Source organism: Eulemur rufifrons, chromosome 9 (genome assembly GCF_041146395.1).
Source record: "Eulemur rufifrons isolate Redbay chromosome 9, OSU_ERuf_1, whole genome shotgun sequence".
Taxonomy (NCBI): Eukaryota; Metazoa; Chordata; class Mammalia; order Primates; family Lemuridae; genus Eulemur; species Eulemur rufifrons.
In genome coordinates, this window is record NC_090991.1 from 35,207,261 (window position 1) to 35,234,780 (window position 27,520).

A 27,520-nucleotide genomic window follows, 5' to 3' on the forward strand; every position below is an offset into this window, starting at 1 on the left:
GAAGGAGGCAGAGGAGGAACCACAGGTGTGAGGCCCCAACCCTCAAGCTGCTAGGTGCGGCCTGTCCCCAGATTTTCCTCAAGGGCCCATTGGGATCAGGTGTCCGTGGAGCCCTCTTGCCTAGGGGGAGCTTGGGCTGCGTCACCCCCTCAACAGTTCCCGATGCAACTCTCAGAGAAAGGGTGGATTAAAGCCAGATGAGGGCTAATTTGCCACCAGATCTTTCTGTGCTTTCCCCGTGTCATAACTCGGCTGGGTGGAATCCATTCTCACGCTCCCTATCTAACTCAGGCGGTAGAGGTGGTCTAGCATAACTTCTGAACCCATGTGTGGCGCTGAAGAAGGGGAATTCTGTGCCGGCATGCGCCTTCTGCCCACTGGGGCTGGCACCTTTCCTTCCAAACAATGCTAAGGAGTCAGGTCAGTTTCTGCACTTACAGCATAAAGCACATGATTTGGAATCAGCTCCCAGGAAAGGATCATTCTTTGTGCCTGAGAGCAAAGCCAAGGGAAACATGTGGCAGAAAGAGGTCAGTTTGTTAATAGTCCCCTTCTCTCCACCAATCCCCTTATTCAGAACGCAAGGCAGTTCTCCAGTTGTGCAATCCGCCCATGAAGAGATAAATACACCTCACGTCTTCCCCCTGCTGCCAGCACAGCGATGAGATGCAGGGCTGAGGGCTGAGGAAGAGGCTCCCACGCCAGGGTGGATTCAGCTGGTCTGGTATTGCCCTCAGGGCCTAAGTGTGGGTGGGAAGGGTCCTCTGCCTGTCTACAAAGAAGTGGTCAAGGGCAGAGAACCTGGATCCATCTGAGATCTGTGTCCTTTTTACTTTTTCAGCTGTGTGAGAGGCCACTGCTCTAAGGAAAAGCTGTTTGCTAGGAGCTGCAGGTGGCCGATGACAAAGCAAACAGCAATGGAATGGATAGCTCAAAACAAGTCTTACCACTGCTGAACAGAACAGTGATCCTGGCTGTGTCCTTTTGAGGGTGAGTAAAAAGCACGTGCTGTTCTACATGCTTGAGACTAGAGCTCGCCTCTCCCCTCAGCCCCAGTGCTCTTTAGGCCCCCTCGAGACTTAAAACACATGTACTGAGCGAGCTCCAATCTTAATTTGCTTAACATCACAACCTGAATTCCTATTAGTTATGGAAAAAAAATAATAATCCCTACCAACATTTCAGATCTACAGCACTTGCTAGAACCAAAAGGCACATTCAACTTGCTGTCTTCCCTGGGGTGCTGGGCAGGGGAGAGAAAAAAACAGAATCTGTGGCCAGGGTGCTCTCTTGGGTGGAGCTGGGCTCCCAGGCCTCTAGCTGCCTGGCCCTCCACCTTAGCCAGGCCCTTGGCCCTTGGGGAACTGCATTTTTGCCACACTCTAGCCTTCTGGAAGGGACTGAACCATAGCCCCTTTGGCTCGTCTCTCTAGGCTTCTTACTAATGGGCTCTGAGGCCAAAGCCTTCCTCTAGGGGTTGAAGAGATGAGTGGAGGAGTTGGCTTCCTGGTTAAGGAAGTCATTGCTGTGACTTGACTCTGTGGTATCCGCTTTGCGGTATAACCAAAACTGGCTTACAGAAGAAAAAAGCAGAAACACCTGCATTGGGGCCCTGCCTCTGGAGGTTCTCTGGGGTCTCGTGCCAGTACCACGTCATGTGGCTGTGGCCCCTTGCAGGCTGTGGCCTCGACTTGCCAGGGGTCGGGAGAGCAAGGTCCTGCCTTGGTCCCAGTGTGGATGGCTCTAAGAGACCCTGGCTCCCTCCTCTGAGTCCTCTCTGAGCTCTTCAAAGTAAAAGACAAAGGAAGCCGAATTGCCAAGTTGCAGGTTTTGCCTCAGGCAACTAAATTTATTAGCAAGAAAAAATTTTTGTCAGCCCAGTGCTGACCAACAAAGTACATCGTTAATAAAGGATAACAAATCTGTCACTTAATTCATAAAACATACCTCAAGCAGTTACAACTAAAAATAAAGTTGGATTTTTGTTTAATTTAAAAGCCTCAAAAATAACAAGCAATATGTTTTTTAAACATGTAGTAGACACAATTGTCTATTATACAATATACACTGTACACAAGTAGAGCTTGGGCCGGGCAGGCGGGTGAGATGAGGGGGAGAGAGAGGGAGGGGGTTCAGATGTGAAGGTGTGTTCATCTGAATCCAGATTTGGGTTGAAATGCTGTGTCATTTAGAAAAGAGGATTCCTAGAGTGAGGAAAAAAATTCATATGCTCATCATTGCCCCCCAAAACCCTCAACTGAAAGCAGGCGTGGGGGAAGTGAACAACAAGGAAAGGAAGAAGGGAGCAATTAAATAAAACTTCTTTAAAGCACACACAATACACAGTGTTCATCATCTGAAGTAGAGAGTATAAGGCAACGTTCTCCATAGAAAAAGAGGGGAGTCGGAGGAGTGGGGCGTATCTTGACTTGTTAATAGAAAGTTGGAATGTGCTGGAGGAGAGCTGGGCAGGGCTGGGGCCCGTGGAGTGGAGGGCCTCCTGAGCCTCTCCAGAAGTGGGTGCCGGCGGGGCAGGGCCCCAGCGCGTCCAGAGTGGCTGGTGGGGCCGGGGAGGCGCAGGAGAGGGGGTCATGGCACGATGCGACTCCGGCAGTGTTGGGGGTGGGGAGTGGGGCGGGGTGGGGGCTCACTTTGCTCCTCGACGGAGTGAAATGAATGTTTTTCCTTTGGAAATAAGGGTTCCCACGCGTCCTGGTTTAGAACGTCTCATTGGGCACGGCCAGTGTCCACAGTCTGGGCAGGCCGGGAGCTCGTGTTGAGAGGGGAAGGGCCAGGGCAGAGCCAGAGGGCTTCAGGAGGAGAGTACAGGGAGCAGAGCCCCTTCCCGTGGGACACAGTCGCAGAACAGGAGGTGGCCTGAGGGCGGGCCCAGGGTAACCATGGGGCTCCTTTCTGCCAGGGGCCCAGGCAGGACACAGACGGGGGTTGCATCTTCGGGGCCTCCCGCCTCAGTTGGCCTTACAAGTTCTTCGTGACCAGGTGGGTCTTGTAATGCTTGGTGAGGTGGTCACTCCTCATGAAGCGCTTCTGACACTGGGCACACTCGAAGCGTTTGTCTCCTGGGAAGAGGAGGAGATGCCTGTCACTCAGAAGGCCCATGAACCCAGAAAGTCCATGCATAGACACTGTCCTGGCCCCGAAAAGGAGGGGTGCATGTGAGGGGCACCCAATAAAGCTGACATGGCCTTGTTGCCACATTCTGCCTACCCTCTGCTTATGCATTTGCTCCCCAGTGTCTACTGATCTAAACTCTTATCAATTCTCATTTCTCTCTGCCCCACATTTGACCTCCATTCTACATTGTTCTCGTGCCTTGTCCTTTGAGCCCCTGCACCTCAGTCTTCCTGTGCAAGCCATCCACCGGCTTTCTTCTGATCTTTGTCCCTCTGACCTTGAACCTGGATTAGCATCTTCACCCTCACAGGAAAACCCCACTCCATCCCGACCCTGCCAGCCCTGAGCACTCGCTTAGTCCAAACCACACTGACCCAGCTAGGTCACTTGCTGTGGGGTGGAGCCTCTAATGGGGATGTGACCTGTCCACCACACTGGCCAGGACCTGGAGCCCTGGGTCACATGTGCCCCTAGCCCCAGTCCCAGGACAGGGGTCTGCTCACTGGGGGCATTCACTAGAGCAGTGTTCACCAAAGTGTGTGCATGGACCACCAGACACCACCCAGAACAATTTCAGGTGGTAGAAAGATGAACATTTTTCTAATAGTTTTGCATTTATTTGCCAGTACGTAAAATTATAACTGTGATATCAAATCTGTGAAATCAAAAATATTGCTTAGGCTGGGTGCAGTGGCTCATGCCTATAATCCTAGCACTCTGGGAGGCCGAGGTGGGAGGATCATTTGAGGTCAGGAGTTTGAGACCAGCCAGAGCAAGACCCCATCTCTACTAAAAATAGAAAAATTAGCCAGGCATGGTGGCGCATGCCTATAGTCCCAGCTACTTGGGAGGCTGAGGCAGGAGGATCGCTTGAGCCCAGGAGTTTGAGGTTGCAGTTAGCTAGGCTGACGCCACAGCACTCTAGCCTGGGCAACAGAGCGAGACTCTGTCTCAAAAAAATAAAATAAAATATTGCTTAGGACATAACTAAGTAAAAAAGATGACACGATTTAAGGAAAAGCACTAAGCAGTAGAAAGGGCAGTGTGGGATAGTGATTAAGAGTGTGGCAAGGCCTGAGTTTGAACCCAGCTCCACCAGTCCCTAGCAGTGTGCCCTGGCTCCTTCACCGTCCTCAGCAAATGGGCATAATCAAAGTATCCTCCCATAGAGTGCTTAGTGCCTGGCGTATAACATCAGTGCTTGTTAAATAACTACTTATGCGGATATGGCGGAAGTCATCAGGTTGGGTAATGCAATGACATTATTTTGGGAAACAACAGTGATAAAGGAATGGCTTGAAAGAATTTCCTGTATAGTCCCTGGACAGTCTGTAGCGCTTGCTCAGCGTGGCAGTTCCTGGCTGGGTAGAGTGTCAATGTTCCTAAGGGTGGTAGAGTGGGGGTAGAGGTGGGGACTGACCGGTGTGGGTGGAGGGTGCTGGGGTCGGGGGAGCTGACCTGTGTGGGTGCGAGCGTGCCGCTGGAGCTCGTCACTCCGCGTGAACCTCTTCCCACAGAAGAACCAGTTGCAGACAAAGGGCCGCTCGCCAGTGTGCAAACGCACATGGGCCCGCAGCAAGGACGTCTTCCGGAATGTCTTGCCGCAGTCGGGGATGTGACACACATGCTTCTTTTTGCCCTGCTCTCCAGACCTGAGAATTGGGATGAGGGTGGGGTGGAGGGAATGAGAAGAGAGGGAGGAGGTAGAAGACGGGGGCAGGAACAGGATGGAGTGGGGATGTGGGGTCAGGTCAGAGAGCACAGAAAAGGCAGAAGGCAAGGTGGCACACAGCCACCAACTCTTCCCCCCAGGGACTGTGCTGGCTCGAAGCCCTGGGCAACAGTCCCAGGCAGGGGCTTGGGGAACATAGCACACGCCAGCCTGGTAGCCTGGCTCCTCTCTTTGAGTTACCTCTTCTCCCCATCCTTGCAGTTGGGACATGTGCAGGCCATGCGGCGCCGCTTCTCCCCAGGCTGGGTCTCTCCGGCCAGGGCCTGCTCCATCTGCAGCTGGATCTGGGTGGGGCTCAGCCCACTGATGGTGAGGTTATTCCCAGAAACATTCTGCACCGTCAGCTGCTGCTGCCCTGTGGGGATGAAGAGGGCAGGGTCAGGGCAAGGAAGCCTGAAACCTCGGATCAACCCTTCCTCCCTTCTGCACATGATAAGGATGAAAACTGTAGCAGCTAGTATTTTTGGGAGCCTGTTATGTGCAAGATACCATTTTAGAGACCCTAATAAGAAGTAACTCATTTGATCTTCATGACCCTATGAAATAGGTACTATCATTATCATTTTACAGATGAAGAAACAGGCTCAAAAACATATCTAGGTCACACAGCTAGTAAGGGGTTGAATCCGGATCTGAATCCAGGCCAACAACTTCAGAGTCAGTGGCCTGAAGCACTGGACTGTGCAGGCAGAATTCACTTTAAGATGTTGCCCACATGATTTCAGTTGGGAAGGGTCTTGTCTTGGGTTGTCTTAGAGCTTTTCTTCCTGAGTCTCCTCCATTCTTAGGCCTTTGTGAAATACCAACTCTGCTTTCAGGAAGGTCTCCAGGGATTTTTGGGTTTTTTTGTTTGTTTGTTTGTTTTGAGACAGAGTCTCGCTCTGTTGCCCAGGCTAGAGTGCCATGGCATTAGCCTAGCTCATAATAACCTCAAACTCCGGGGCTAAAGCAATCCTCCTGCCTCAGCCTCCCGAGTAGCTGGGACTACAGGCATGCGCCACCATGCCCGGCTAATTTTTTCGATATGTTTTTAGTTGTCCAGCTAATTTCTTTCTATTTTTTTTTTTTTTTTAGTAGAGACAGGGTCTCGCTCTTGCTCAGGCTGGTCTCGAACTCCTGAGCTCAAACCATCTGCCTGCCTCGGCCTCCCAAAGTGCTAGGATTACAGGCAGGATTTTTGTTAATAAGAGTGAGAACACAAGTGTTATAGCTCTTTTAGAATTTGTCTAGCAGGTTTTCCAGTTCTTACTGGAAGACTCAAAAATAAAAAAATTTTAAAGAGTGAGGACACAGTTCTATGGGTTTTGGGAAAAATCAAGTCCACTAGGATACCTTGTCCTCCCTTTTTGGGGTCACCTCTAGTGGGAAAACCAAATGCATGAAGTGCCAAAAACTCCCTGAGGATGAAGAGAGGAGATTCTGAGAGCTCCTACTTCCTTCAAAACTGCCCCTTACCCAGGGAATGAATGTAAGGAAGCATTTTTGGTAAGTAGCTTCAATTTTTCCCAACAGAAAAACTGATTATTTGCAAGGCCACTTTCACAGTGTAAACCTCACCAATGCACTGAAGTGCAACACAAGCTATTCCTACTGCCAAGGGCTCCCTCCTTTTCTTCCAAACTTAACGCAAGGCTTTCTCCCTCAAGTAGCCTTTTTTGCATTTGGACATCAGCTGGAAAGTTTTCCTGAGTACATCTATTTTCTCCATTACATTCAAGGTCTTCAGCTGTCAGATGGGGACGTGTGTCTTAAACTATCTCTCAGCACTACCGTAGAACTAAATGAGAAGCTACATATGGACATGCCCTTAAGCTACAATGGGCTGGATTCTCGCTCTCGTTACTGGAAATCCCGGGGCAGGCCCACAGTCCCCATGTGCCAGGGGCACAGGCACCACTGCCAACACCCTGGCCGCAGGGGCCTTCCTCACCGCCAGTGTTGGTGATGGTGACAGGCACACCCTGGACCTGGACCCCGTTGATGTTGATGGTCTGCATTGCCTGGGCAGCGGCCGCCAGCTGGGCTGCATTCAGGCTGATGATGCTCCCGGCAGGGGCAATCTTTGGCAGGGGACGCTCTTTTCGGAGAATTGCAGCTGAGTGCTTCTTGCTGGTCCCGCTCAGATGGGGAGTGCGGGACGCAGGGCTGCTACAGGTGGTGGTAGAGGTGGTCGCAGCTGTTGCTGGAGGACTGTCCTGGACAAGGACCGTCTGTACCTCACCGGAAGGCGTGCGGATATAGACCTGGGAGGGGCCAGAGAGAAAAAGTCAGTGCCCAGGAGAAAGTGGGTTCCTGGAACCTTAAATGTCCTTGCCCAAGTGAGAACTGGAGTGCCTCTGTTCCCACCCAAACCTCCATCTCTGCACTGGTGATGTTCAACAGAGGGCTGATGGCATCCCTATACTAAGCTGGCAAATGTTGACTATTATTGATTTGATACCAAACATTTAATTTACTTATCATATAAAAATATAATTGTCAAACCTCAGAATTGGAGAATTAGAAGGCAGTGCACTTGTGAATGACTATCAAACAAATGAAAACAGGTTCATATTAGTCTTTGAGAGCCACATATTAATGAAGAACAATTTTTCTCTGATTCAGATTGGACAAAATAAAATATAATGCTCATTATTGGTGAGACGGGAGGAAACAGGCAATCACTCATATGTTAGAAGTAGGAGTATGATGTGGGCTAGCCTTGCTGGAAGGAAATTTGGGAATATGTATCAAAAGCCTTAAAAATGTATGTTAGAGGCTGAGTGGGCGAGGAGGGCATTTGCAGGGGGTGAGGAGGGTATCTATGGGGGGAGGAGCTGGCAGCAGCAGGCCAAGGGGGGTGTCCACGTGGGAGAGCTGGTGGCTGTGGGAAACTGGTTACCTACAGGGGGACCAGTCCAGAATGGAAGTCTATTAAGGATAATGGGAGTGAGGGCTCTCACTGTCAGAAAAGGGAGTTAAATATATGGACAGGGAGAAAACCAGACAGAACCCAGTGGTGTAGGATGGGAATTAGAGATATTGGTGGAAACTTGTAAGTTTCAATATATACAGATAGGCAGGGCGTGGTGGCTCACTCCTGTAATCCTAGCACTCTGGGAGGCCGAGGCAGGTGGATTGTTTGAGCTCAGGAGTTTGAGACCAGGCTGAGCAAGAACAAGACCCTGTCTTTACTAAGAATAGAAAGAAATTAGCTGGACAACTAAAAATATACAGAAAAAATTAGCCAGGCATGGTGGCAAATGCCTGAAGTCCCAGCTACTCGGGAGGCTGAGGCAGAAGGATTGCTTGAGCCCAGGAGTTTGAGGGTTGTTGTGAGCTAGGCTGACGCCATGGCACTCTAGCCTGGGCAACAGAGTGAGACCCTGTCTCAAAAAAAAAAAAAAAAGTTAAATAAAAAATTTCATAGCACAAGATACTTCAGTGGGCAAAAGTCTGATGAGGAATGAGCTATTTACAGTCTCAAATTATCTCCCTACAACATAGTAATTAATTATAAAGAAAAAAAAAGTTACTTTAAGGTACAGAAATCTGCCAGGCATCACTTTAACTACCACTAGGAAGTGAGCAAATTGAACTCTTGCTCTACCTCTTAGGATGCGGTGAGAACACAGCAGCAATTCTGTGAAAGCAAGAAATATGTAACTTGCATCTAAGGAAAGTGCACACAAACCTAAATGGAGGAACACTGAACTGCAGCCTTCAGAAGTGTCAAGGTCATGAAAGTCAAGTAGAGAATGAGGAAGCGTTTCAGATCAAAAGAGACTAAGGAGACAGGACAACTAAATATAATGTGTAATACTGGATCAGATCCTTGTGCCATAAAGGAATTACTGGGGCAAGTAGTAAAATCTGAATGGGGCCTCTGAATTAGATAGTAGTGTGCTTCACTGCTAATTTCCTGGGTTTGATGGTTGTAATTGTGGTATGTGGAGTGTCCCTGTGTGTAGGAATTAAAGCATTCGGAAGTGACAAGAGGATCATGGGCAAAAAGTTCTTTGAAAAAAACAATCCTGCTGTGATCTTGACTGAGGTTATTTTTAATTCCTGGACTGTGTTTCTCAGTTAAAAGACAACAAACCAACCTCAGGTCATTTCCTAATAAATACACAAATCTCATTCCCAGTTTTCTGACACTCAGCCCTTTTTCAAATCTAATTTTTGTGTGTGTGTATTTGCATCTGAAGGGTCAACAAACGTTTTTTGAAAAGGGACAGATAGTAAATATTTTAGGCTTTGCAGGCCATATATTCTCTGCCTCAGCTGCTCAACTCCATTGTGGTACATATGCATCACGAATGAGCACGTCTGTGTTCCAATTATACTTTATTTACAAAAGCAGGTGGGTGGCTGGGGCATGGTGGCTCATGCCTGTAATCCTAGCACTCTGGGAGGCCAAGGCGGGAGGATCCTTGAGGTTAGGAGACCAGCCTGAGCAAGAATGAGACCCCATCTCTACCAAAAATAGAAAAAATTAGCCAGGCGTGGTGGTGTGCGCCTGTAGTCCCAGCTACTCGGGAGGCTGAGGCAGGAGGATCGCTTGAGCTCAGGAGTCTGAGGTTGCAGTGACCTGTCATGATGCCACTGCACTCTACCCAGGGCGACAGAGTGAGACTCTGTCTCAAAAAAAAAAAAAAAAAAAAAAGCAGGTGGGTGAGCCAGTTTTGACTTGACTGCCACAGACTGCCAAGCTCTAATATAGAATATAATATACTTTTTAAAAATGTACATATCCTTGACCCACTTTTAGGAATTTATTTAGCTATAAGACTGGAAACAGCCTGGACAAACAGTTAACAGGGTATCAGTTGTATAATAATCAGCACATCGGGATAATGGAAAATATGTAGTCATTAAAAAATAATGTGGTTTAATTTTTTGCATATGTATGATTACTTCCTTAGGAAGACCTGTGTTTGAGTCCTGCCTCCATCGATCTCAAGATACGGGACCTCACGGAAGGGAGGAGAGGCACTGCTGAGGATGTGCAACTGAGCAGGTATCGCCTCAGTTCTTTACCTGTAAGGTAGGTCTGATAATGGGACCTTGCAGATACTGTGGTAAATAAACAGTTTATAAAAAATCACCTGGCAACATAAAATATGCCAGAAGGGAGGAGGCATTTTAGGGCAGACCTCTGATTTCCTCCTGTATGACTTCCACGTCCACAGCTCTAGGGCACTTTTTCTCCACCCAGAGGATTGTACAAGCTCCCACTGTTGACCACTGTCTATAGACAGCTAGATCATAAATTCCTCACTGGTAGGGGCTTTTTGGTTTGGTTTTTTTTTTTTTTTTTTTTTTGAGACAGGGTCTCAGTCTGTTGCCTGGTGGCATCATCACAGCTCACTGCAACCCCAAACTCCTGGGCTCAAGCAATCCTCCTGCCTCAGCCTCCTGAGTAGCTGGGACTACAGGCGCACACCACCACGCCTGGCTAATTTTTTTATTTTTTGTAGAGACAGGATCTTACTATTGTTGCTCAGGCTGGTCTCAAACTCCTGGCAATCCTCCTGCCTCAGCCTCCCAAAGTGCTAGGACCACAGGCATGAGACACTGTGCCTGGCCTATTTTTTTAAATTAAAACAACAACAACAAAAAAAACCTTGTCCCCAATTTCAATGGCAGCACCTGCCACACATCAGACGCAAAGAATCAAGATGGAAAATGAAAAAGAATGTGGGGTTTGAAGTCAGAAATCTACATTGAATCTTGGCTCTTATAATTTATACCCTATGAGATCTTGGATACTTCATAACTTGTGAGTTCTCCATCTGAAATATGGGCACAATCGCTGGCACTTAGTAGGCACACACAAAGAATAAAATCTGCCTCTCAGAGCCAAACAGATTTCTGGAGTATTAGAACACATCAATAAATCCCAAAAGTTCTTGTTGAATTTAACATCCCAGATGAATCTGACCTAAATGATCCTGCTAAAGTTAGACTGCTTCTTCCTATTTTTTTTTCTATGTTATTTACAATGATCAGCACCTTTTCATTAGTTTTCTTACTTTACATAAAATTCTATGGTTCTCACTGTTTTCATTCTCACGACCGTTCTGAGGAATTCTATAATAAAAAATAAACTTTAAAAGTACATGTCTGTCCCCTACCCATCCCCCAAAAGACATCCCATAAAGAAAAAGGACCAAAATATACCTACGTGTCATCTGATTTCTAAGGATAAGCAGAACTGGCCTTATGAACTGAAGAGAGCCTATCTGTCAGGTAGAAACGGCCACTTACTGCCCACCCCAAAAGATCCTGACTCCTGATACTCAGATGAAATCGAGAGATGATCAGCATCATCTTCAAAGCAACCCAAAGGGCAGCTAAAGGAGCGGAGGGAGGCAGGTGCGGAGAGGTGTGGTACCTGAGTAGGCGTCGACTCAGCTGCCTGGATCTGAAAGTTCTGGGAGGGCTTCTGGGGGACAGTGGGGAGGGTGGCAGATGCTGCCTGTACCACCCGCAGAGCCTGCTGAGGGATCTGCACCACCTGCTGCTGCTCAGCCTTGGGGGGTACCACCTGGACCTGCTGGACCACAGCTGGCTGGCCCCCACCAGGGCTCTGAACGATGAGCAGGTTGTTTCCTGCCTGGATGATGTTGTCTGCGGTGGTCTCGATCAGCACCGTCTCCACCTGCTCGGCCACGGCCACGGGGGGCTGGGAGGCAGGAAGGCTCTTCTTCCTTGCTTTCTTGTTAGTCTTAGGCAGTGGGGTGGGGGGACTTTCAGTGAGGAGCTGAGTTGCGGCTCCAGTGTCACTGGCATTCACGAGGTTGTTGACTGGCAAAGTGAGCGTCACGTTGCCGCCCCCACCTGTCAATTTCACCACATTGGCCCCGCTCTGCACAGGGGTGGTGGTCGTACTTGACTTCTGGACAGGGGCTGGCTTGATGGGGACAGGCTTGTGACTGGACGGTGAGGGGGTGATGATGGCTTGGTTGGTGCCAGGGATGATCTGGATCTGGTTGGTGAGACTGGGCTGCACTTGGATGGTCTGGGAACTGCCTGCCTGAATCTGAGAGACCGCCTGGTACTGGATATTGGCATTTGATCGGGTCCCTTTGTTGACCATGGTAGGATTCTGGATAGCAAACACCAGCTGCCCTCCAGGATAGGACGTGCTCAGTTGTGACCCCTGAATCTGAAGTATATTTCCTTTGGAGGACAGGATTCCAAAGCTATTCTTGCTGGGACTGAGAGGGAGAGGGGCAGGTTTGATAGGGACGAGTTTCCGTGGTGTGGGCTGAGGGGGAGCAGGAGGCGTCACAGCAGCTTCAACAGCTGGGGGGCCAATTTTGCTACATGTTGCAGCAAGCAGGGCTAAGGGAGATGGCTGGGAGTCCTGCAAAAAACCAGCAGAGAAAAGGAGTGAGACAGGAAGGCCCTCTGCCCAGCCGCCCTCTGCCCGTCAGGATCCTCTCCCTCCAGGCAGCCTTCCCCAAGGGTCTTCCCCACCTCTGTGGCAGGCATGCTGCCAGCACCCTCCCCCTGCAGTGGCTCCTATCTCCCCTCCCCTGCTGGTTTCTCTGTTAAGTAACTAAGGAAGAAAAGGTAGGAAATGTCTTTCTCAAGAACTCCCCAGAAGCACCCCCTGGACAGGGTAAGGGCTGCTTTCTTGTCCCCCACTGGCCTTGTTTCTAACAGGGACAGTGAATCATCTTTGGGTCTTAGATGGCGTTCGGTCAGCCCACCACAGAGACTGAGGACCGACCCGACTGCCCAACTGAGGAAGGGCTGAGGAAAAGCAGGGGAGGGGCCATAGGTGGAATAAACACTTCGGTCAAGTGTTTTCTAGTACTCAGAACATATGACTTGATAGATTGGGGAAGGCATTCCTTAAGGCTATAATGAAAGAGCCTCTGTTTTCCTTTTACCGGCAGTGGAGTCTGATGGAAGGAATGTTGAGTTTAATCTTGGTTTTTCCCCCTGACCCAACTGAGGCCATGGTTTCTTAGTCCAGAAAACGTGGATAACCGGACCTTCCCCAGTCTCCTGTCCTGGGCTATTTATAGTGAGACAACGGGGAGAGAGGGTTTGCAGCACGTCTGTGCAGGCAGCTGCAGCCCGGCCCCCAGAGCCCACTGCCCACTCGCCTGGGTGGTAGAGGCAGCAGGCTGCAGGTAGTCACTGGGACTGACAGCGGCAGTGGCAGCCATGCTGGTCTGTGGATCTGCTGGAAGAAAAGAGACGGAGTAATATATAAGATGCCCGAAAAGAACCCAAGCCCACTTGTCTGAGATTTTCTTTTTGCCTCTAGTTGTTGCTGCTTCTTTAAGAGAGGCTAACAACGCTTGCCCGCACTTCCTCACTCTAGGTTAGCAGCCCTACGTCTATTTTAGTAGATGACCTTCTCCTGTCCTCAGACTCAGCCATCTGAGGCCATGAGGACAGCTGGTCCTGCCTCCACAGGGCTGTCCCCTCCAGCCACTGTAAAGTCTGGGAAAACACGAAGATACCAAGACTGTCTTCAGTAACTCAGCTGTGCTACGCAATGGAGCTGTCTCTGCCATACCCTGCTGGCTCTCCCTAGCTAGAGCGGAACCCCTCTATGGTAGGCAGGGGGAGGCCCCCAGCTAGTCTTCTAGCTCTTAACTCAAGCTCTTGCTGTACCCAGATGCCAAACCTGCCTGGGAGAGAAGCACTGCTCAGCCAGGACTCCTGACAAGGACATGCCTGCTGCCTTCTGTTCTGAAGTCTTGGGTGTTTCATCCTTAGCCTTCACCACAAAGGCACAGCGGCCCCGGGAATCATATAGACTACAGAGCACATGGGCAATTTCTTTAAGCGAATCTACACTTTCACACAGGACAATAGGTATGGCCCCACAGGTATCACCAACACTAGGCAGAGACAACAAATGACTGAATACAACAAAAATGAAAACAAATTCTATTTTTGTTTAAATGTATATATATTTGGCTATATAGGAAAAAGTCTAAAAAAAAGCCAAAATGTTAAAAGCCATTATCTCTTAGTGGTAGAATTTTGCTTGACTTCATTTTCCCACAGTAAATATACTCTATTGTACTTTTTTTTTTGAGACAGAGTCTTGCTCTGTCGTCCTGGGTAGAGTGTGGTAGTATCATCATAGCTCACTGCAACTTCCAACTCCTAGACTCAAGCGATCATCCTGCCTCAGCCTCCTGAGTAACTACGACACCTGGCTAATTTTTCTATTTTTAGTAGTGATGGGGTCTCACTCTTACTCAGGCTGGTCTCAAAGTCCTGAGTTCAAGTGATCCTCCTGCCTCGGCCTCCCAGAGTGCTAGGATTACAGGAATGAGCCACCGAGCCCGGCCTCAGAGGCCTTTTTATTCTTGTGTTTTCACTGTGATGATTATCTTTTTAAAAACGAGCATACACCACAGAACACTAGAAGACTTGCTTAACCAAGCCCTTCAAGTCTCAGGGCCTGTGTGTGTGTATACAAGCGCACCCCTATAACTGTGTGGGCTGATTAGGACGACTTAATTCTGCACATTTAATTCATGATACATCTGTACAAAGTGAAGGAGGACTTCTCTCCAGAAGCAGTGGGAGGACTGTGTCACTCTGCACCGGCACACTACAGGGTGGGCGTGCAGCAACCAAGGAGCCCAGAGAGTCAAGTCCTTGCCATGATTACGCAGAAAGCTGTGATTTGGGTTCAGTCAAACATCCTCCCAGAATGATGATATTGATTTGAATTTTACTGGATTTTTTTTTTTTTTTTGCAGTTACATGTGTTTTCTTTATACGAGTTAGGTCAATAAGCTGACACAGATTTATAGACATACAAAATTAAAGTTGTAATATTATTAATAGAATGAAAATAACCTAAGTCAATCCCAAAACATTTTTCCTGTAGAGTAGTGGTGTTCAAACTATCAGACCATGAACCAAAGTTATAAAAACAATTTACATGAAGACCCACATATGCAAACACACAAGTGTATGCACGTACATACATACATACACACACACACACCCTACATGCCCTGTCCTGTGCTCATGCAATAAAAGTTTCCTGAAACAAAATCTGCCCTTATTACAGCGATGGACTTTGACATTTTCCCACTCTATTTAATTTTTTTAAATGCTGGCTGTGACCCACTAAATTGGTTTTGTGCCCCACAAGCTGAAAACATGGCTTTAGAATAGCCTTATCCACCACCCAAGTTTAGGAAACAGTATGAAAATCTAGAAGCCAAGTTAAACTTGTGGATATCACAAAACTGGGAAGAATTATAAACACAATGGATGTCAGTATTAGGGTTCAAAGACATCTTTTAAAAAAAACCCAGAAAGTACAATGCTTAAGAATGTGAGGCTCCAGACCTAAATGAGAATTCTGACTGTGCCATTCGTTAGTGAGATGGTCACTCTCAGCCTCATCGTACCTCTGTACAAGAGAAGCAATGTCACCCTTAGAGGATTTTTGTGAGGCTTCAATAATTTATATGAAAGCATCGAGCATTAGACCTAACATACAGTGGATAATCAATAAATGCTGAGTTAAAGCTTGGTAAATACTGCACTTAGGTTAAAAAACTAATCACATGCATATAGGGCAGAAAGAGTTTAATAGTGCTTCTCACGTGAAAAAGCCCCATGATTTTGACTTAAAGCTAAATGGGAGCCAGTCGAATTTAGATATGGTTGCCAGAAAAGCTACTACAATCTTGGACTGCATTTCTAAAAGTTCAATCATAGAACAAGAATAATAATAGTCCTAGTGTATTCTGCCCACTTGGGGGGCCACATCTGGAGCATCAGGTTCTATCCTAAGAGACATTTTCAAATGAGGATTTTCAACAGGAGCTTGTCCAGAGGACAGCAGCAGTGGTTGAGGCCAGGGTGCCTGAGTGGGGACATTCACCAGGGTATTTATTCCATATGTGGGTTCAAAGGGTAGAACCAAAATTCCTATGTGGACATTTCAAGAAGGCAGATTTCAGTTTAACACAGGATGTGTGTCTCTGTTGAAGACAGGATGTTAAAATGGGGTAAGAAGCTGGACCAAATGGTTTTTAAAATTTTTGTACTCCTCAGACCATGTTGCTGATAAAAACACAAGATGAGTTAGTTGCTGGCAGGGCTGGAAAGGAAGGCTCTCCCAGGAGGCTCCCCCGGCCTCAGGTTCACTTAGCTAGCACTGGTGAATGACGCTCCCTCAGTCATCCTCTATTATGAAACAGAGGGACACCAGATCAGGGCAGAGAGCAAATGAAATGAAATGAAAACTGGCCTAGTGCTTCTTAATCAACTCCCTGTCTCCCTCTGCAGTCATTATTACCCTGGACTCAAACTGTGTGGACACCAGGCTGGGCTCTGAGTGATTCTTCAGTTAGGAGGTCAAAGCAGAATCCCCAAAGCAAGCTGCAGACTGCTGGTGCTCAACGTTGCACCTTTTCAGTTTGGTTTCATTTTCCTCCCCAGCTGGCTCTTGAAATCCTCCCCTAGATCTCAACCCAATGTTTGTAAGTATCTCTCCTAGTGTCACTCAGAGCTTTATGGCCCCTGGGCTGCAGACTTGGGCAACCAAAGCAGAGACCAATCTCCCTGTCACTGCAGAATTATCTCCTGGGGTTAACCACGAAAGGGTAAAGAGAGGCATTTCCAGTTGATGTTTGGAAATGAAAAGTGGCTAAGAAGAGACAGCGTAGATACATTTAACTGCAAGATGACAATCAAAGGCACTTTAGAACCTCATTAATTTGGAACCTTATATTTAAAATGTATAATTTGGACATAAATTGTGCTTAACTTTTCCTTCATACTATTCATGTATGAAGACTGCAGAGGGACTCTTAGGCAGAGTTATGGAATTGGTTTATACTACTTTGGCCATTTTAACGGTACCATTTGCTTTTGTCAGCAATTTACATCTGGTCACTGAAACCCACATTTAGCAACATGGTAAACAGGATGACTGCATATTCTTGAAAAGAAAAAGCTGCATTTCTTTCAGTTATATCATACAGACTTTTCATTAATTCAGGTTGGCTAAAACTTTCCCAACAGTCCCAAGGCCGGTGAAGTTTTACAGTGATTAACTATCCAAGCAACAGTACCTCTCTTAGGCTCAAAGGAAAACTCCCAAGGGCATCAAACAAGGCTTGGAAATGGCATAGGGGGACCTGATGGGACCATATCCGACTTTCCTTCCCCCACATTGGAAGCCAATTTAATCCCAAGAATGGCAGAAAAGCATTCCCCGTGTCTCCAGACTCTTGATGTATACTGATCATGTCTTTACCTCCTGTCCCCTCCAGCACAACATTCTCTTCCTCCCTCCTTGGCCAAACTTGATGGAAAAGGTGCCAGTACTCTGCTGTCCCCTCCCTTCTTCCCCACGTGCTCATTTTCCAGAGGCATCAGGATGTCCACCCCAGCGCTCTGCTGACACTGCTCTTGCCCAGGTCCCCAGTGATCTCCTTGCTGCTAAATCCAACATGCTCCGACTCCCTCCTCCTTGAAATTCCCATGGACTTTCTCCCACCTCTCCTGCCACCTCTCCCCGTTATGGCCCTTCTTCCTTTGCCACTCCTTAAATACTGATGCTCCCAACAGCTGTCCTCTCTCGCCACCCAGCACCCTCTCCCTGGGTGACTGTTCCCACTCACATGGCTTCACGTACCTTCCATAAGCTGATGACTCCCAGGCCTGTGTCTGGCCCAGGTCCCTGCTCTGAGTGTTAGACCAGTGCGCCAAGCCCTCTGTGGGCCTTCCACTTGGGCTGGACACAGACACTTCCAGCACTGAGCTGTCACCTGTGTCCACTGTCTCGTCAGCCGTCATAGACCTTCTTCCAGATCCTTGAAGAGCCTTCATCATCTGCTGCTGCCCTTCCTCGCCCACAGCTCTTTCTTCTCTCTTTACTAGCTAACGCCTTTCCCTTCAGGTCTTTCCCGCTTCAGGTCTCAGGCTATTTTCCCAGCAAAATTTACTGACAGCCATTACGTAACAGGCATGTCATTTCCTCAGAGACCTTTCTGGACCTCCTGAGATGAGGCTAACTCCTTTGGTAGCACTCATCACCCACTGGATAATCATGGGCCTGACGTATGAGAAGACTCCCTAAGGGTGGGCCATCCACTGCAGGAACCGCTAACACCAAGCCCAGCACACACGCCTGGGGGCTGGATGAAATCCTTGGTTAACCCAGCCTCTCTTCTGATATTTGCAATCACAGCGAAACCTCAGCAGCATCCTCACTGCCCACCCTTCATCAAGTCCTGATGATTCTGCCTCCTCGGCAGAAAGCTCTCTCCAGTCTGCCCCTGGCTGTCTATCCCCATGGCCACTGTCCTAGCATTAGCCGCCTTCCACTCAGCCTAAAACACCATCCAAGGCCTCCAATCCCAGCCTCTGGCCTCCCCGCCTCTTACCCAGCCTCCACACTCTGGTCAGAAGAATCTTTTCAAAATGCAAATCCCATCCAGCCACTCCCCTTATTAAATCCCCCAGTAGTTTCCACCCTCCAGTAATAAGCTTATCAGCCAGAATAGCCTGCCCCTCCCCCTCCAACTTTATCTCCAGCCCTACAGCCTCTCCCAACACACACTTTAGGTTTTTTATTTCTAGAATTAAACATGCCATCCTCTCTCTCACTTGGAGCCTGGAGCAGGCTCTCCCCTAGTTGTCTGGTCATCTCCTGTCCTCTAGAGCTCATCTGTACTCACTCAGGAAAAGCCTTTCCTGACCTTATCCCACCCCAAGGCTGGGGCATGTGACCCTGCCATGTGCCAGTGTATACTCCCCATGGTGACCTTTGGCACTGTCCCTCCACCCTAGGGCAGGGTGTGTGTCTCAGTGCTAGGGGTCTTTCTATGGCTGACTAGTGGAGAGTACAGTGCACGAGGAAGACGGACCCCTGAGTCCTGGCCACCAGGCCAGGCGCTGTTCCACTCCACATTTTATTGAGAACACCACTCTTCAGACACAGCGAATGAGAGAAAAAGGGCCTGCAGAAGTGTCACAATAGTAGGCTTAGGAGGCCTTTTCCCTCTGGGAAACAACATGTCTCCAACTACATGCACAGGCGGCCTTGGGGGCACTCGGCTCTTCCTGCCTGGTGGGTTCCTACCACCCTGGCTCTGGCTTGCCTGGCCCTCTGCTGTGGTATTTCCCCTGGAGGAATTTCACTCTGCGCACACAGTCCTCTGGCTGGCTAAGGCTGGCTATTTTGGTCAGCTGGGCTGGGCTGGAAGCCAACAGAGCGGTTTCTAAGCCCAGGCTTTCCCAGTTGCCGAGCCGGGAAGAATTCAAGTGCTGGTGAGAGAAAAGCAAGCCAGGGCTGGTTTGAGAGAACAAAGTTGGACCTCAAAGGAAGCTGACAAATGGGTAAGAGAATCAGCCTGGATAGAGGGAAAGGCAGCCTGGGTTGTGAAAGACTCCAAGTTGCCCTGAACGTTCCAACAAGAAACAGATCTCCGGCAATCACGGTAACCATTATAAGAGCCCAATAACCGTAAGCAAATTTCATTGACTGTCATTAACAACAACTCCCTGGGGCAGTGGCTCACTACCGCCACAGGCCAAAAGAAGGTGAGTGAGTAAGGCTCCAGCCTTCCCTACCCCCAACTCTGACCCTCTGCCTCAGCCCACGTCCCTTATGTGTCCGCAATGTCATTAAGAATTTAAAATTTCCTTCATCAGCTAAGATCCATTATTTCTCTCCTTCTCTTCCAGCAAGACTCCTTACAAGAGTTATCTTTACCTATACTTGCTGTCCCTAGTTTCTCTCCTGCCAGTTTTTCTTGCAGCTGCTCCAACCACGTTGCACCCTCCCCACACATGCCACCGAAACTGCCCACACCACCGAGATCTCCACCATGCTAAATCTAACAGGTACTTCTTAGACCTCACCTTCTGTGTTGCTCTGACAGCTGACTGCTCTTCCTCCTTGAAATACTTTCTTCACGTGGCTTCTAAGCCACACTTGCCATTGGCTTCCTATCTCTCTGGCTACTTCTAAGTCTCCTTTGCTGATTCTTCCTCTCCTCTCTTGCCCCAGGGCTCAGTTCCAGGAGCTATCTTTCTCATCGTCTACACTGGTTTCCTGGGTGCTTTCATCTAGTCTTGTGGCTTTAAAAACCAATAATATGGCCAGGGTGTGGTGCCTCAGGCCTATAACCCCAGCACTTTGGGAGGCTGAGGTGGGAGGATTGCTTGAGGCCAGGAGTTTGAGACCAGCCTGGGCAACATAGCTAGACTACAAAAAATAAAAATAAATTAGCTGGGCATAGTGGCACGTGCCTATAGTTCCAGCTACTTGGGAGGCTGAGGCAGGAGGATAGCTTGAGTTTAGGAGTTCAAGGTTACAATGAGCTATGATTGCAGCACCACTGCACTCTAGCCTAGGCAACAGAGCAAGACCCTATCTCTAAAAAAATAATATATAAACTGTTTAAAAAACCAATAATATATAGATTCTATACAAGGATGACTCCCAAATTTCTATCTGCAGACTTGTACATCTGACTGCCTACTGACATGTCCACTTGGATATATTAACAGGCATCTCCAATCTACCTGGCCCCAAACAGTACTCCTGACATCTCCCTAATTCCCTGCCTCCTTCAGAATTCCCCACTACAGTGAATGGTAACTCTGTCCTTCCAGCTGCTCAGCCCTAAAACCTGGGGGGTTATCTTTGACTTCTTTCTTCCACACCCCACATTTGACACTCAGCAGACACTTTTGGCTGTACCTTCAAAATATATACTGAATCTAACTGCTTTCACCACCTCTTCTATCACTGCCTAGGCCCAGGTCCCCATCATCTCTCACCTGGATAACTGAGAAAGCCGCCTGCCTAGCTGGGCTTCTGATCTTGACCCCATCAGCCTATTCTCAACACACGTCCAGAGCGAGACCCACCAGACTTAAATGAAATCATGTCACTCCCCTGCTCTAAGGCCCCCAACAGCATCCCATCTCCCACTCAAACAAAGACCCAAGTCCCCACCATGACACATAAGGCTCCTGTGTGACCTGATCTCTGACCTCCCTTCCGTCATTCTCCCTTATTCACTGCTTTAGCCATGCTGGTCTCCCTGCTGTTCCTGAACATACCAGGTATGGCCCCTCCTTAGGGCCTTTGCACTTGCTGTTCCCTCTGCTTAAGTTCTCACCCTCCTCCCCTCACCCAGATTGAGCACAGCTCAATCTTCTCTCCCTGCAGAGTTTTACTCAGATTTCACCTTCTCACAAGACTTTCCCCAGCACCCTACATAAACTGCCCCTCCCACGTGTCCCATCCTTCCTCTCTTCTGTTTGTCTCCTTAGCACTTCTCACTGTCTAGTAAATACCTATTAGTTATTTATTGTCTCCCACTAAGATGTGAGCATCCTAAAAGCAGAGACTTCTCTCTGCCCTACAAATATACCCCAGAACCTGGCACACAGTAGGTACTTAATATATATTTGATGAATAAATGAATGAGTGAATGCATCCTAGAAGGTGTGGAATAGAAGAGCCTAACCAGAGTTTAAGGACCAAAGGAAGGCTGGGCACTGTGGCTTATGCCTATAATCCCAGCATTTTGGGAGGCTGAGGCAGGAGGATAGCTTCAGGCCAGGAGTTCAAGACCAGACTGGGCAACATAGTGAGATCCTGTCTCTAAAAATTAAGCACCAAAGAAGAAAACCCCTGCAGATTTGCGCATCCTGGGGGTAGGCCAGGATCCACTCCACAGGTGGGCTCAGCTGATCCAGTCCCAGATGGTACTCTGGACTCCACCAGTCACTTCACACTTAGGCCAAGAGTAGTCTAGTCCTGCTCCTGGCCCAGTTCCGTAAAAGCACACACCACTCATCACATCGTGCTTCTCTCAATTGATATGTATAGGGGACAGTTAGTCAAGATAACAAGGTCACTTGAATATGAATACCTCTTCTCTCCACCCTGAATTCCTCCCTCAAAAAAAAAAAAAAAAAGTGACTTTGTCAGCTTTGTCAGCTGCTAGTTTGCATCCTGCCTGGGTCACACCCAACCATCCCAGAAGGGGCTCTGGAAAAGTGAGTGGGGCTTGGGGCAGCATGGGGTGGTGAGAACTCTTCACCCTGACCGAAGCAGCCCCGGAAAGGATGCCAGGTTTTTTGGTCAAAGAATATGAGACCTCAGAATTCCGTCTCAGAGAACAGGAGGAAAAAAACAAGCAAGATATACTTTTCCCCCTAAAGCAGCTCATTATGTACAAACACACTGCTTTCTCTGCTTTGGCACATTTATTTGTGAGTCACTCCCCACATTTATCCCAGGCTAGGAGATCAGCTAGGATCAGCTTCTGAAATGAGTGGTGACTTCATTTCCCCTGAGAAGTCAGGGCTGGCTTACCATTTACTTTTTTGAAGGCTGGGAAATGTCTTGGTCTGGTTTCCTTCTAGGCTGATCTGAGAAGATTCCCAATTAGACACTCAGGGCAGAAATATTCCACTTCCAATCACATGGCTCTGCCTGCTCTCTCTTATTCTCTATTCCCCCTCTCTCAGAGGCCAATTTGTGATTGTACCAAATCCCAAGGGGAGAGGTGACGAGCCCAAAGAGCAAGCTCTAGAAAGATGACATTTGGAAATGTTTAGGCCAGTGTCTGCTGACTCCTTCCGAGCCACTTACATTCTGTGGCTGAAAGGCCACCTAACAGCCTAGATCACCACAAAGGGACAAACTGGCATCTCAGAGCACTTAGCATCAAACACAAGTCACCCAAGCTAAATCTCTGTGGTAATATCAATGTGGCAGAGCTTCTGGGTAAGTACAGCAAGCAATTCTTATGTTGAAACAAACTGCAATAAAGGGAATGAGATCCCCAGTGAAGGAGTCCCACGGCTGAGTCTTCAAGCATACTTGTCCTGTGACACAAACTGCCTTGACATCTCAGCACTGCTGCTCGGAGCTGCTCACTGGGGATAGACTAAGAAGCATGGCACTCAGCCCTTTCATACCCTCTTGCCCCTGAGCAGAACTTATCTCCCAAGAACAAGCCAGCCTGAAGGCCACTCGGATGAGAAGCACAGTACTCCCCTGTGCCACGGGCAGCCTCAGAGCATCCTGAAAGAGCGCTTCTTGGACATGCAGTGGAAGCCACAGCTTCCCCCAAGCTGCTAGTGCTGACTCTAAGCTTGCTCCTAGATTATTTTTTTCAGTATACCTTGAGGCAGTAGAAAAATTAGTTTTCCATTCCGGAATCTATCAACTGGAACAAATCTACCAGTGCCACCTGGGAGCACTTCCTCAAGGGCAATCTCCAATCCCTTTCCTACTTAGCCTGAGAATGCCCTTGAGTTAGAAATGGCCCATGTTTTTACCCTCTTCATTCACCTTTCCACCCTGCTCTAGTACATTACTGACAGAAAAGTGAGACCTCCTCCACAGTGGGGTCTCCAAAGAGAATGCTGCTAGCCAAAAAAAGATCTGCTAATCATCGAGGAAGAGCATCTTAAGAAAGAGAGTCTCCGCTACATTTCAGAAACATAAAGATCTAAGTGCTGGCTCTATGAAGGAAGAGATAAAGAGAAAGAGCTTTTTTTCCTTCTACAATAATACTAGAAGTCACACAAGGAATTGCATGCATATCCAAAACAAAAGCAAGGCAAAAACAAACAAGCAAAAACACCAACAAATGCATTCCATAACGATGTCCATTTCTCAGCCCAGACATGTACTGGGTACTGGTTTGGTCCAACCTGTAGGCAAAGTGTTCCTGGTTTAGAACATGCTGAGAAGTTCACAAATCCAGTTCAGCTGCCCAAAGGGAGACTCCAGACATATCTACCTATAAACTTAAAAGAAAGTATATGAGCTTTGCCAAATAGATTTTACTCCAAGTTTGCGAGCCACAAGGTTTAAGATTGAACCATTAATCCTGTAAACTCAGAAGTGTTCACAACACTCCATCCCTAAATTTTCTAATACTCTACACACCCTTTAAAGCAGTGTTTCTCTGAATCTTTCATTCTGTAGCCATTGCCCACCTGATCCAAAATATCCTAAATTTTTCAATGTTTAGAAGCAGTTTCCAATTTTTGTATATACAGAGAACAGAGGGGATAAAGAAAATTATTAGCAAAAGCACATGCCACATTTCTATCACAGAAATGTGAGTGGGCAAAGTGTAAAAAATTGCTGAAACTAAGCCAATACTAGGGTCTATTTGTTGGCTGCGACAAGTTTAAAATGTCTTCATAAGGGCCCTAGTTGGCCAATACTGTACTTGCTTAATACCCGGGAACTACCACAGACCTATAGCAAAGGACTGTTCATTGCTTGCTCCAAGGGACCCTGCAACTTCTCCAAAAGGCTGCTATTAACCACCAGAAGAAACAAGAAGTTCAAAACCAAGATTTCAAAACGAACCACCCTGCTTGCTGAAATGCCATAGAGTCCTTTACCCAGACATTTGCCAATTTCTTTGTATAGCTTCTTCTCACCTCTTTGACAGGCATCCAGAGGCCCAAACTTTAATAGAATCCGAGAGGAAAAAAGTGGCCAGTCTATGTGCTGTGCACAGTCATGCCAAATTCTTTCTCCTATAGCCAGTTCTCCCTGCTGAGCAGTCAGGTGAGGATCGAATTACGAACAAACTCTACTTGGGTCTCCTTGACAGAGCATGTGTTTTTACCAGCCTTGCTCAGGGGGTTCATAATTATGTCAGACTAACTTTTTTTTCTTGTTTTTGTTGCTTTTAACCAAAGAGGTTAAGCCTCTGTACAACCAAGTGGAAAAACTAGAATTAGAAAACTTACCAATCATCCCAGCCAATGAGACTCCATTTCCAACAGGTATTAACGCCTGTTAGAAGCCACTGGAACACTGACATCATCAGCCCAATTGATAGGTTGTCTGACAGATTCGCCCCCTTCATCGCACACAAGAATTTAAAACAAAACAAGACACTGCAGTTATATTCATTATTGCAGACAACAGGTTTCTTTGTGTTAGTAATTGAAATTACTGCTGTGGTCTGAACTCCACGTCATTCCCTTCGCAGCCTCTCTGTGAGCTGGCCAACACTCTAAACTTCCTAGCCCTAAAAGTCTTATCCAAAATACAAATTCCACACTTAGCCCTCCACTGTGAAACTTAATGCCTTCTGGGGTACAACATGAAACAGATTTAGACAGTGCATGCCAGTGCACCTTGAAACAGCACCGTTCTGTCTGCAATGAAATCTGTACAAGGGGGACCTTGGGCCAATTCATTGCTAAAAGCAGATCAACTGGCCCATCCATCCCTTTCTTTAGGAAACAACAAATAATTAAGCAAGAACTTCAGAAGGAGAACTTTGGGAGAATATGCATTGAGAAAAGCCAGACTGAGTCTCCTTGGATCAAGTTAATTAAGAAACAATTAAACATGACAGGATATTGGAATCAAAACCAAGGAATGCAGCGAGGATAGGTTTCTCAATTGCCCAGAGGAGAAGACATAGTTCCTTTTCAACTAAAATTAGAAAGCCACCGGGAAGGAAACATAAGCCAAGAAGCACTAGGAGGCTGAGAACAAGTCAGCAAGGGAGATGGAGGCGGGGTGGAGGAAGAAAGCAAGAATCCATTTTGTTTTATTTCTTCAGTCATTCCTTAAGATTGTTTGGGCCTGGGCTTTGGGATTTTTTTAGTCTCCCCGACGGGCGTCAGGTATGGGAGCTATGTCAACAAGTTCTCAAATTTCTCACAATTCTGTTAAGAGCTTGCAGATATCTAGCTGGAGGCTCAAGGATCCAAGTGCAAACGTTAAAAGGTCTTTGCCCACTCCGCAATCTAAGGCGAGAGGTCATCTGCCCAGGGAGTGCCCTCGAGTCCTGACACCATCTCCCGATTGGGATACATCGGTAACCGGGTAGGCGTCTATGCCCAGCAGTGGCAATCTGGCCGGCACAGTCCTAAGCATTCCCTCGCCCCTGGGTACTCCGGAGAACCCTGAATCGCTGGAGGGCACCTAGAGTTAAAAGTGCAGGAGGGTCCCTCACACAAGGGGCAAGCACGAGGGGTGTCGGCCGCCTCCTCGGAGTAGGCCTAGGTATTGTCTACCGGGCGAGCAAGAACTAGGCCGGGTCGGCGACCCAGTACAGAGGGTGCCAGCCCGCCCCAGTGCCCGCTACTCTCGCCAGCCCCCGGAAGCGCCGCCCTCCCGCCCAGCGGGCTCCGAGGGGGCGGGGAGTCGAACGCCCCCTTCCGGGTGCCTCCGCCCGGCTGGCCAGCCCCGCTCCTCCTCCGGGCGGGAATCCTCCCTCCCCCGCCCCTCCCGAAGCCGGGCCCCGGCGCCAGGCCCGGCCCCAGGGGGGAACCTCCGGCCCCGGCTCCCCGTCCCCGCGGCCTCTGCCGGTCTTCCCGACCCTTGGGGCCGGGAAGACCCCGCCGGCAGCGGCCAGGACCCACCGCTCATTACGACATCTTCCTCCCTGGCCTCCGCCGCCTCCGCCGCCACCGAGAGCCTGACACCGCCCGCGTAGCACCCGCCAATCCCGGAGCCCGCCACCGCCCGAGCGACGGCAGCGTTCACCAATAAGCGCTTGGTACATTGGGGACCGACAGCACTACTAGCCAATCAACGAGCCGCATCTAGAGCGACGTTGGTTTGGCCAATAGGTCTGTGAAATGTCACTGATGGACGGTAGAGGGCACCAACCGGAAACCTACAGGAGAATGAACGACATGTTCCCCAGCCAACTGGAGGGAGGCAAAGTCCCGCCTGCCAGGTGGTTGATGGACAGCAACAGGAAGCTGAATAGGGAGGGGCTTAGCTGAGGAGTGTTTTTGTATTGGTTGTGGTTGACCTTCCACCCACCTCTAACCCAGAGGATGAGTGATAGATCTGCCCTAAAGCCAATCAGAAGTCCTTAGGGTGAGGCCGAAAAATGCCCTATAAATAGCATATACATTGCGCCTGAAGTCCAGTCTCGCCCAGGTGTGGCTGTTCCTTGCTCCTGCTCGTCAGCAATAGCCGGCTACCACTCATCCCCATGCCTGGTGAATGGAAAGCCACCGACCTTCTCCCCCGTCATCGCCTTGAGAGGCTACTTTATACAGTGAGACATTGGAGCCCGACACCGTAGTGGAAGTTGGGGTTGGTTACGTGACACTTCTGAGGGGATTTTCACTGCATCAGTCCAAACCCTCAGTTAATCCTCACCTGGTTATTGTAGCGACCACCTCCAACCCACGGTCCCCAAACGTGTGCATCGGGATTATCTGAAGCTCTTTCTAAAAGAACATTTCCCGGCTGCCTGTCCTAATCTGATTAGGCACTTACTGGCGTGCCTAAAATCTGCACTTAAACAAGCGCCTCGGGTGGACAGGGGTGGACAGAATTGCGCGCTTGAATTTGAGAACCACTGCTTGGTCTCTGACCCTCTTACCTCCTTGAAATAAGGTAAAGCACTTGGTGGGCACTACCTGGGTAGGTTTATCTTTCCTTCCCAAGTCTCTTCTGTGGACGCGTAATTTGGGAAGGCTGCCTGGCGTTAGTGAGAGGGAATCCACTCTGGCCTCAGCCCAGCTTGGGTTCAAACCTACACATCCCACTAACTGTGAGACCTTAGGCAGGGTACGGAAATTCCCTGAGCCTGTGTCCTCATCTGTAAACCGAGGCTAATCACACCTACACCTTAGAGCAATAAGCAATGGCTTTCCTTTTTTTTTTTTTTTTTTTGTCCTTAA

At 48.5% G+C, this 27,520-nt stretch overlaps 1 protein-coding gene and 1 non-coding gene across 3 annotated transcripts; one reads left to right on the forward strand and one right to left on the reverse strand.

Annotated features, from left to right (window-relative positions):
- Positions 1 to 1,821: 1,821 nt before the first annotated feature.
- SP2 (Sp2 transcription factor) lies at positions 1,822 to 26,378 on the reverse strand. Of its 2 annotated transcripts, none has more exons than XM_069481297.1 (7): positions 26,240 to 26,378; positions 12,970 to 13,046; positions 11,244 to 12,218; positions 6,798 to 7,110; positions 5,048 to 5,222; positions 4,594 to 4,787; positions 1,822 to 3,080 (listed from the first exon to the last, which is right to left on the reverse strand). In XM_069481297.1, exons 1-7 carry the CDS (start codon positions 26,244 to 26,246, stop codon positions 2,980 to 2,982), a joined length of 1,842 nt encoding a protein of 613 aa, XP_069337398.1. In that variant the 5' UTR covers positions 26,247 to 26,378; the 3' UTR covers positions 1,822 to 2,979. The 2 variants fall into 2 exon arrangements, with proteins under 2 accessions (XP_069337398.1, XP_069337396.1); XM_069481295.1 differs by having other exon boundaries at positions 1,831 to 3,080; positions 12,970 to 13,049.
- LOC138392740 (U7 small nuclear RNA) lies at positions 6,067 to 6,128 on the forward strand. Its single transcript, XR_011235019.1, has one exon. It is a non-coding gene; the product is annotated as a U7 small nuclear RNA (small nuclear RNA).
- Positions 26,379 to 27,520: the final 1,142 nt, after the last annotated feature.

Coding starts and splice junctions, on each gene's coding strand:
- SP2 (XM_069481295.1), bottom strand. Junction 12,219..12,969: donor CTGCTGCCTCTACCACCCAG/GCGAGTGGGCAG, acceptor GGTTTTTTGCAG/GACTCCCAGCCATCTCCCTT. Junction 4,788..5,047: donor TGCAAGGATGGGGAGAAGAG/GTAACTCAAAGA, acceptor CCCAATTCTCAG/GTCTGGAGAGCAGGGCAAAA.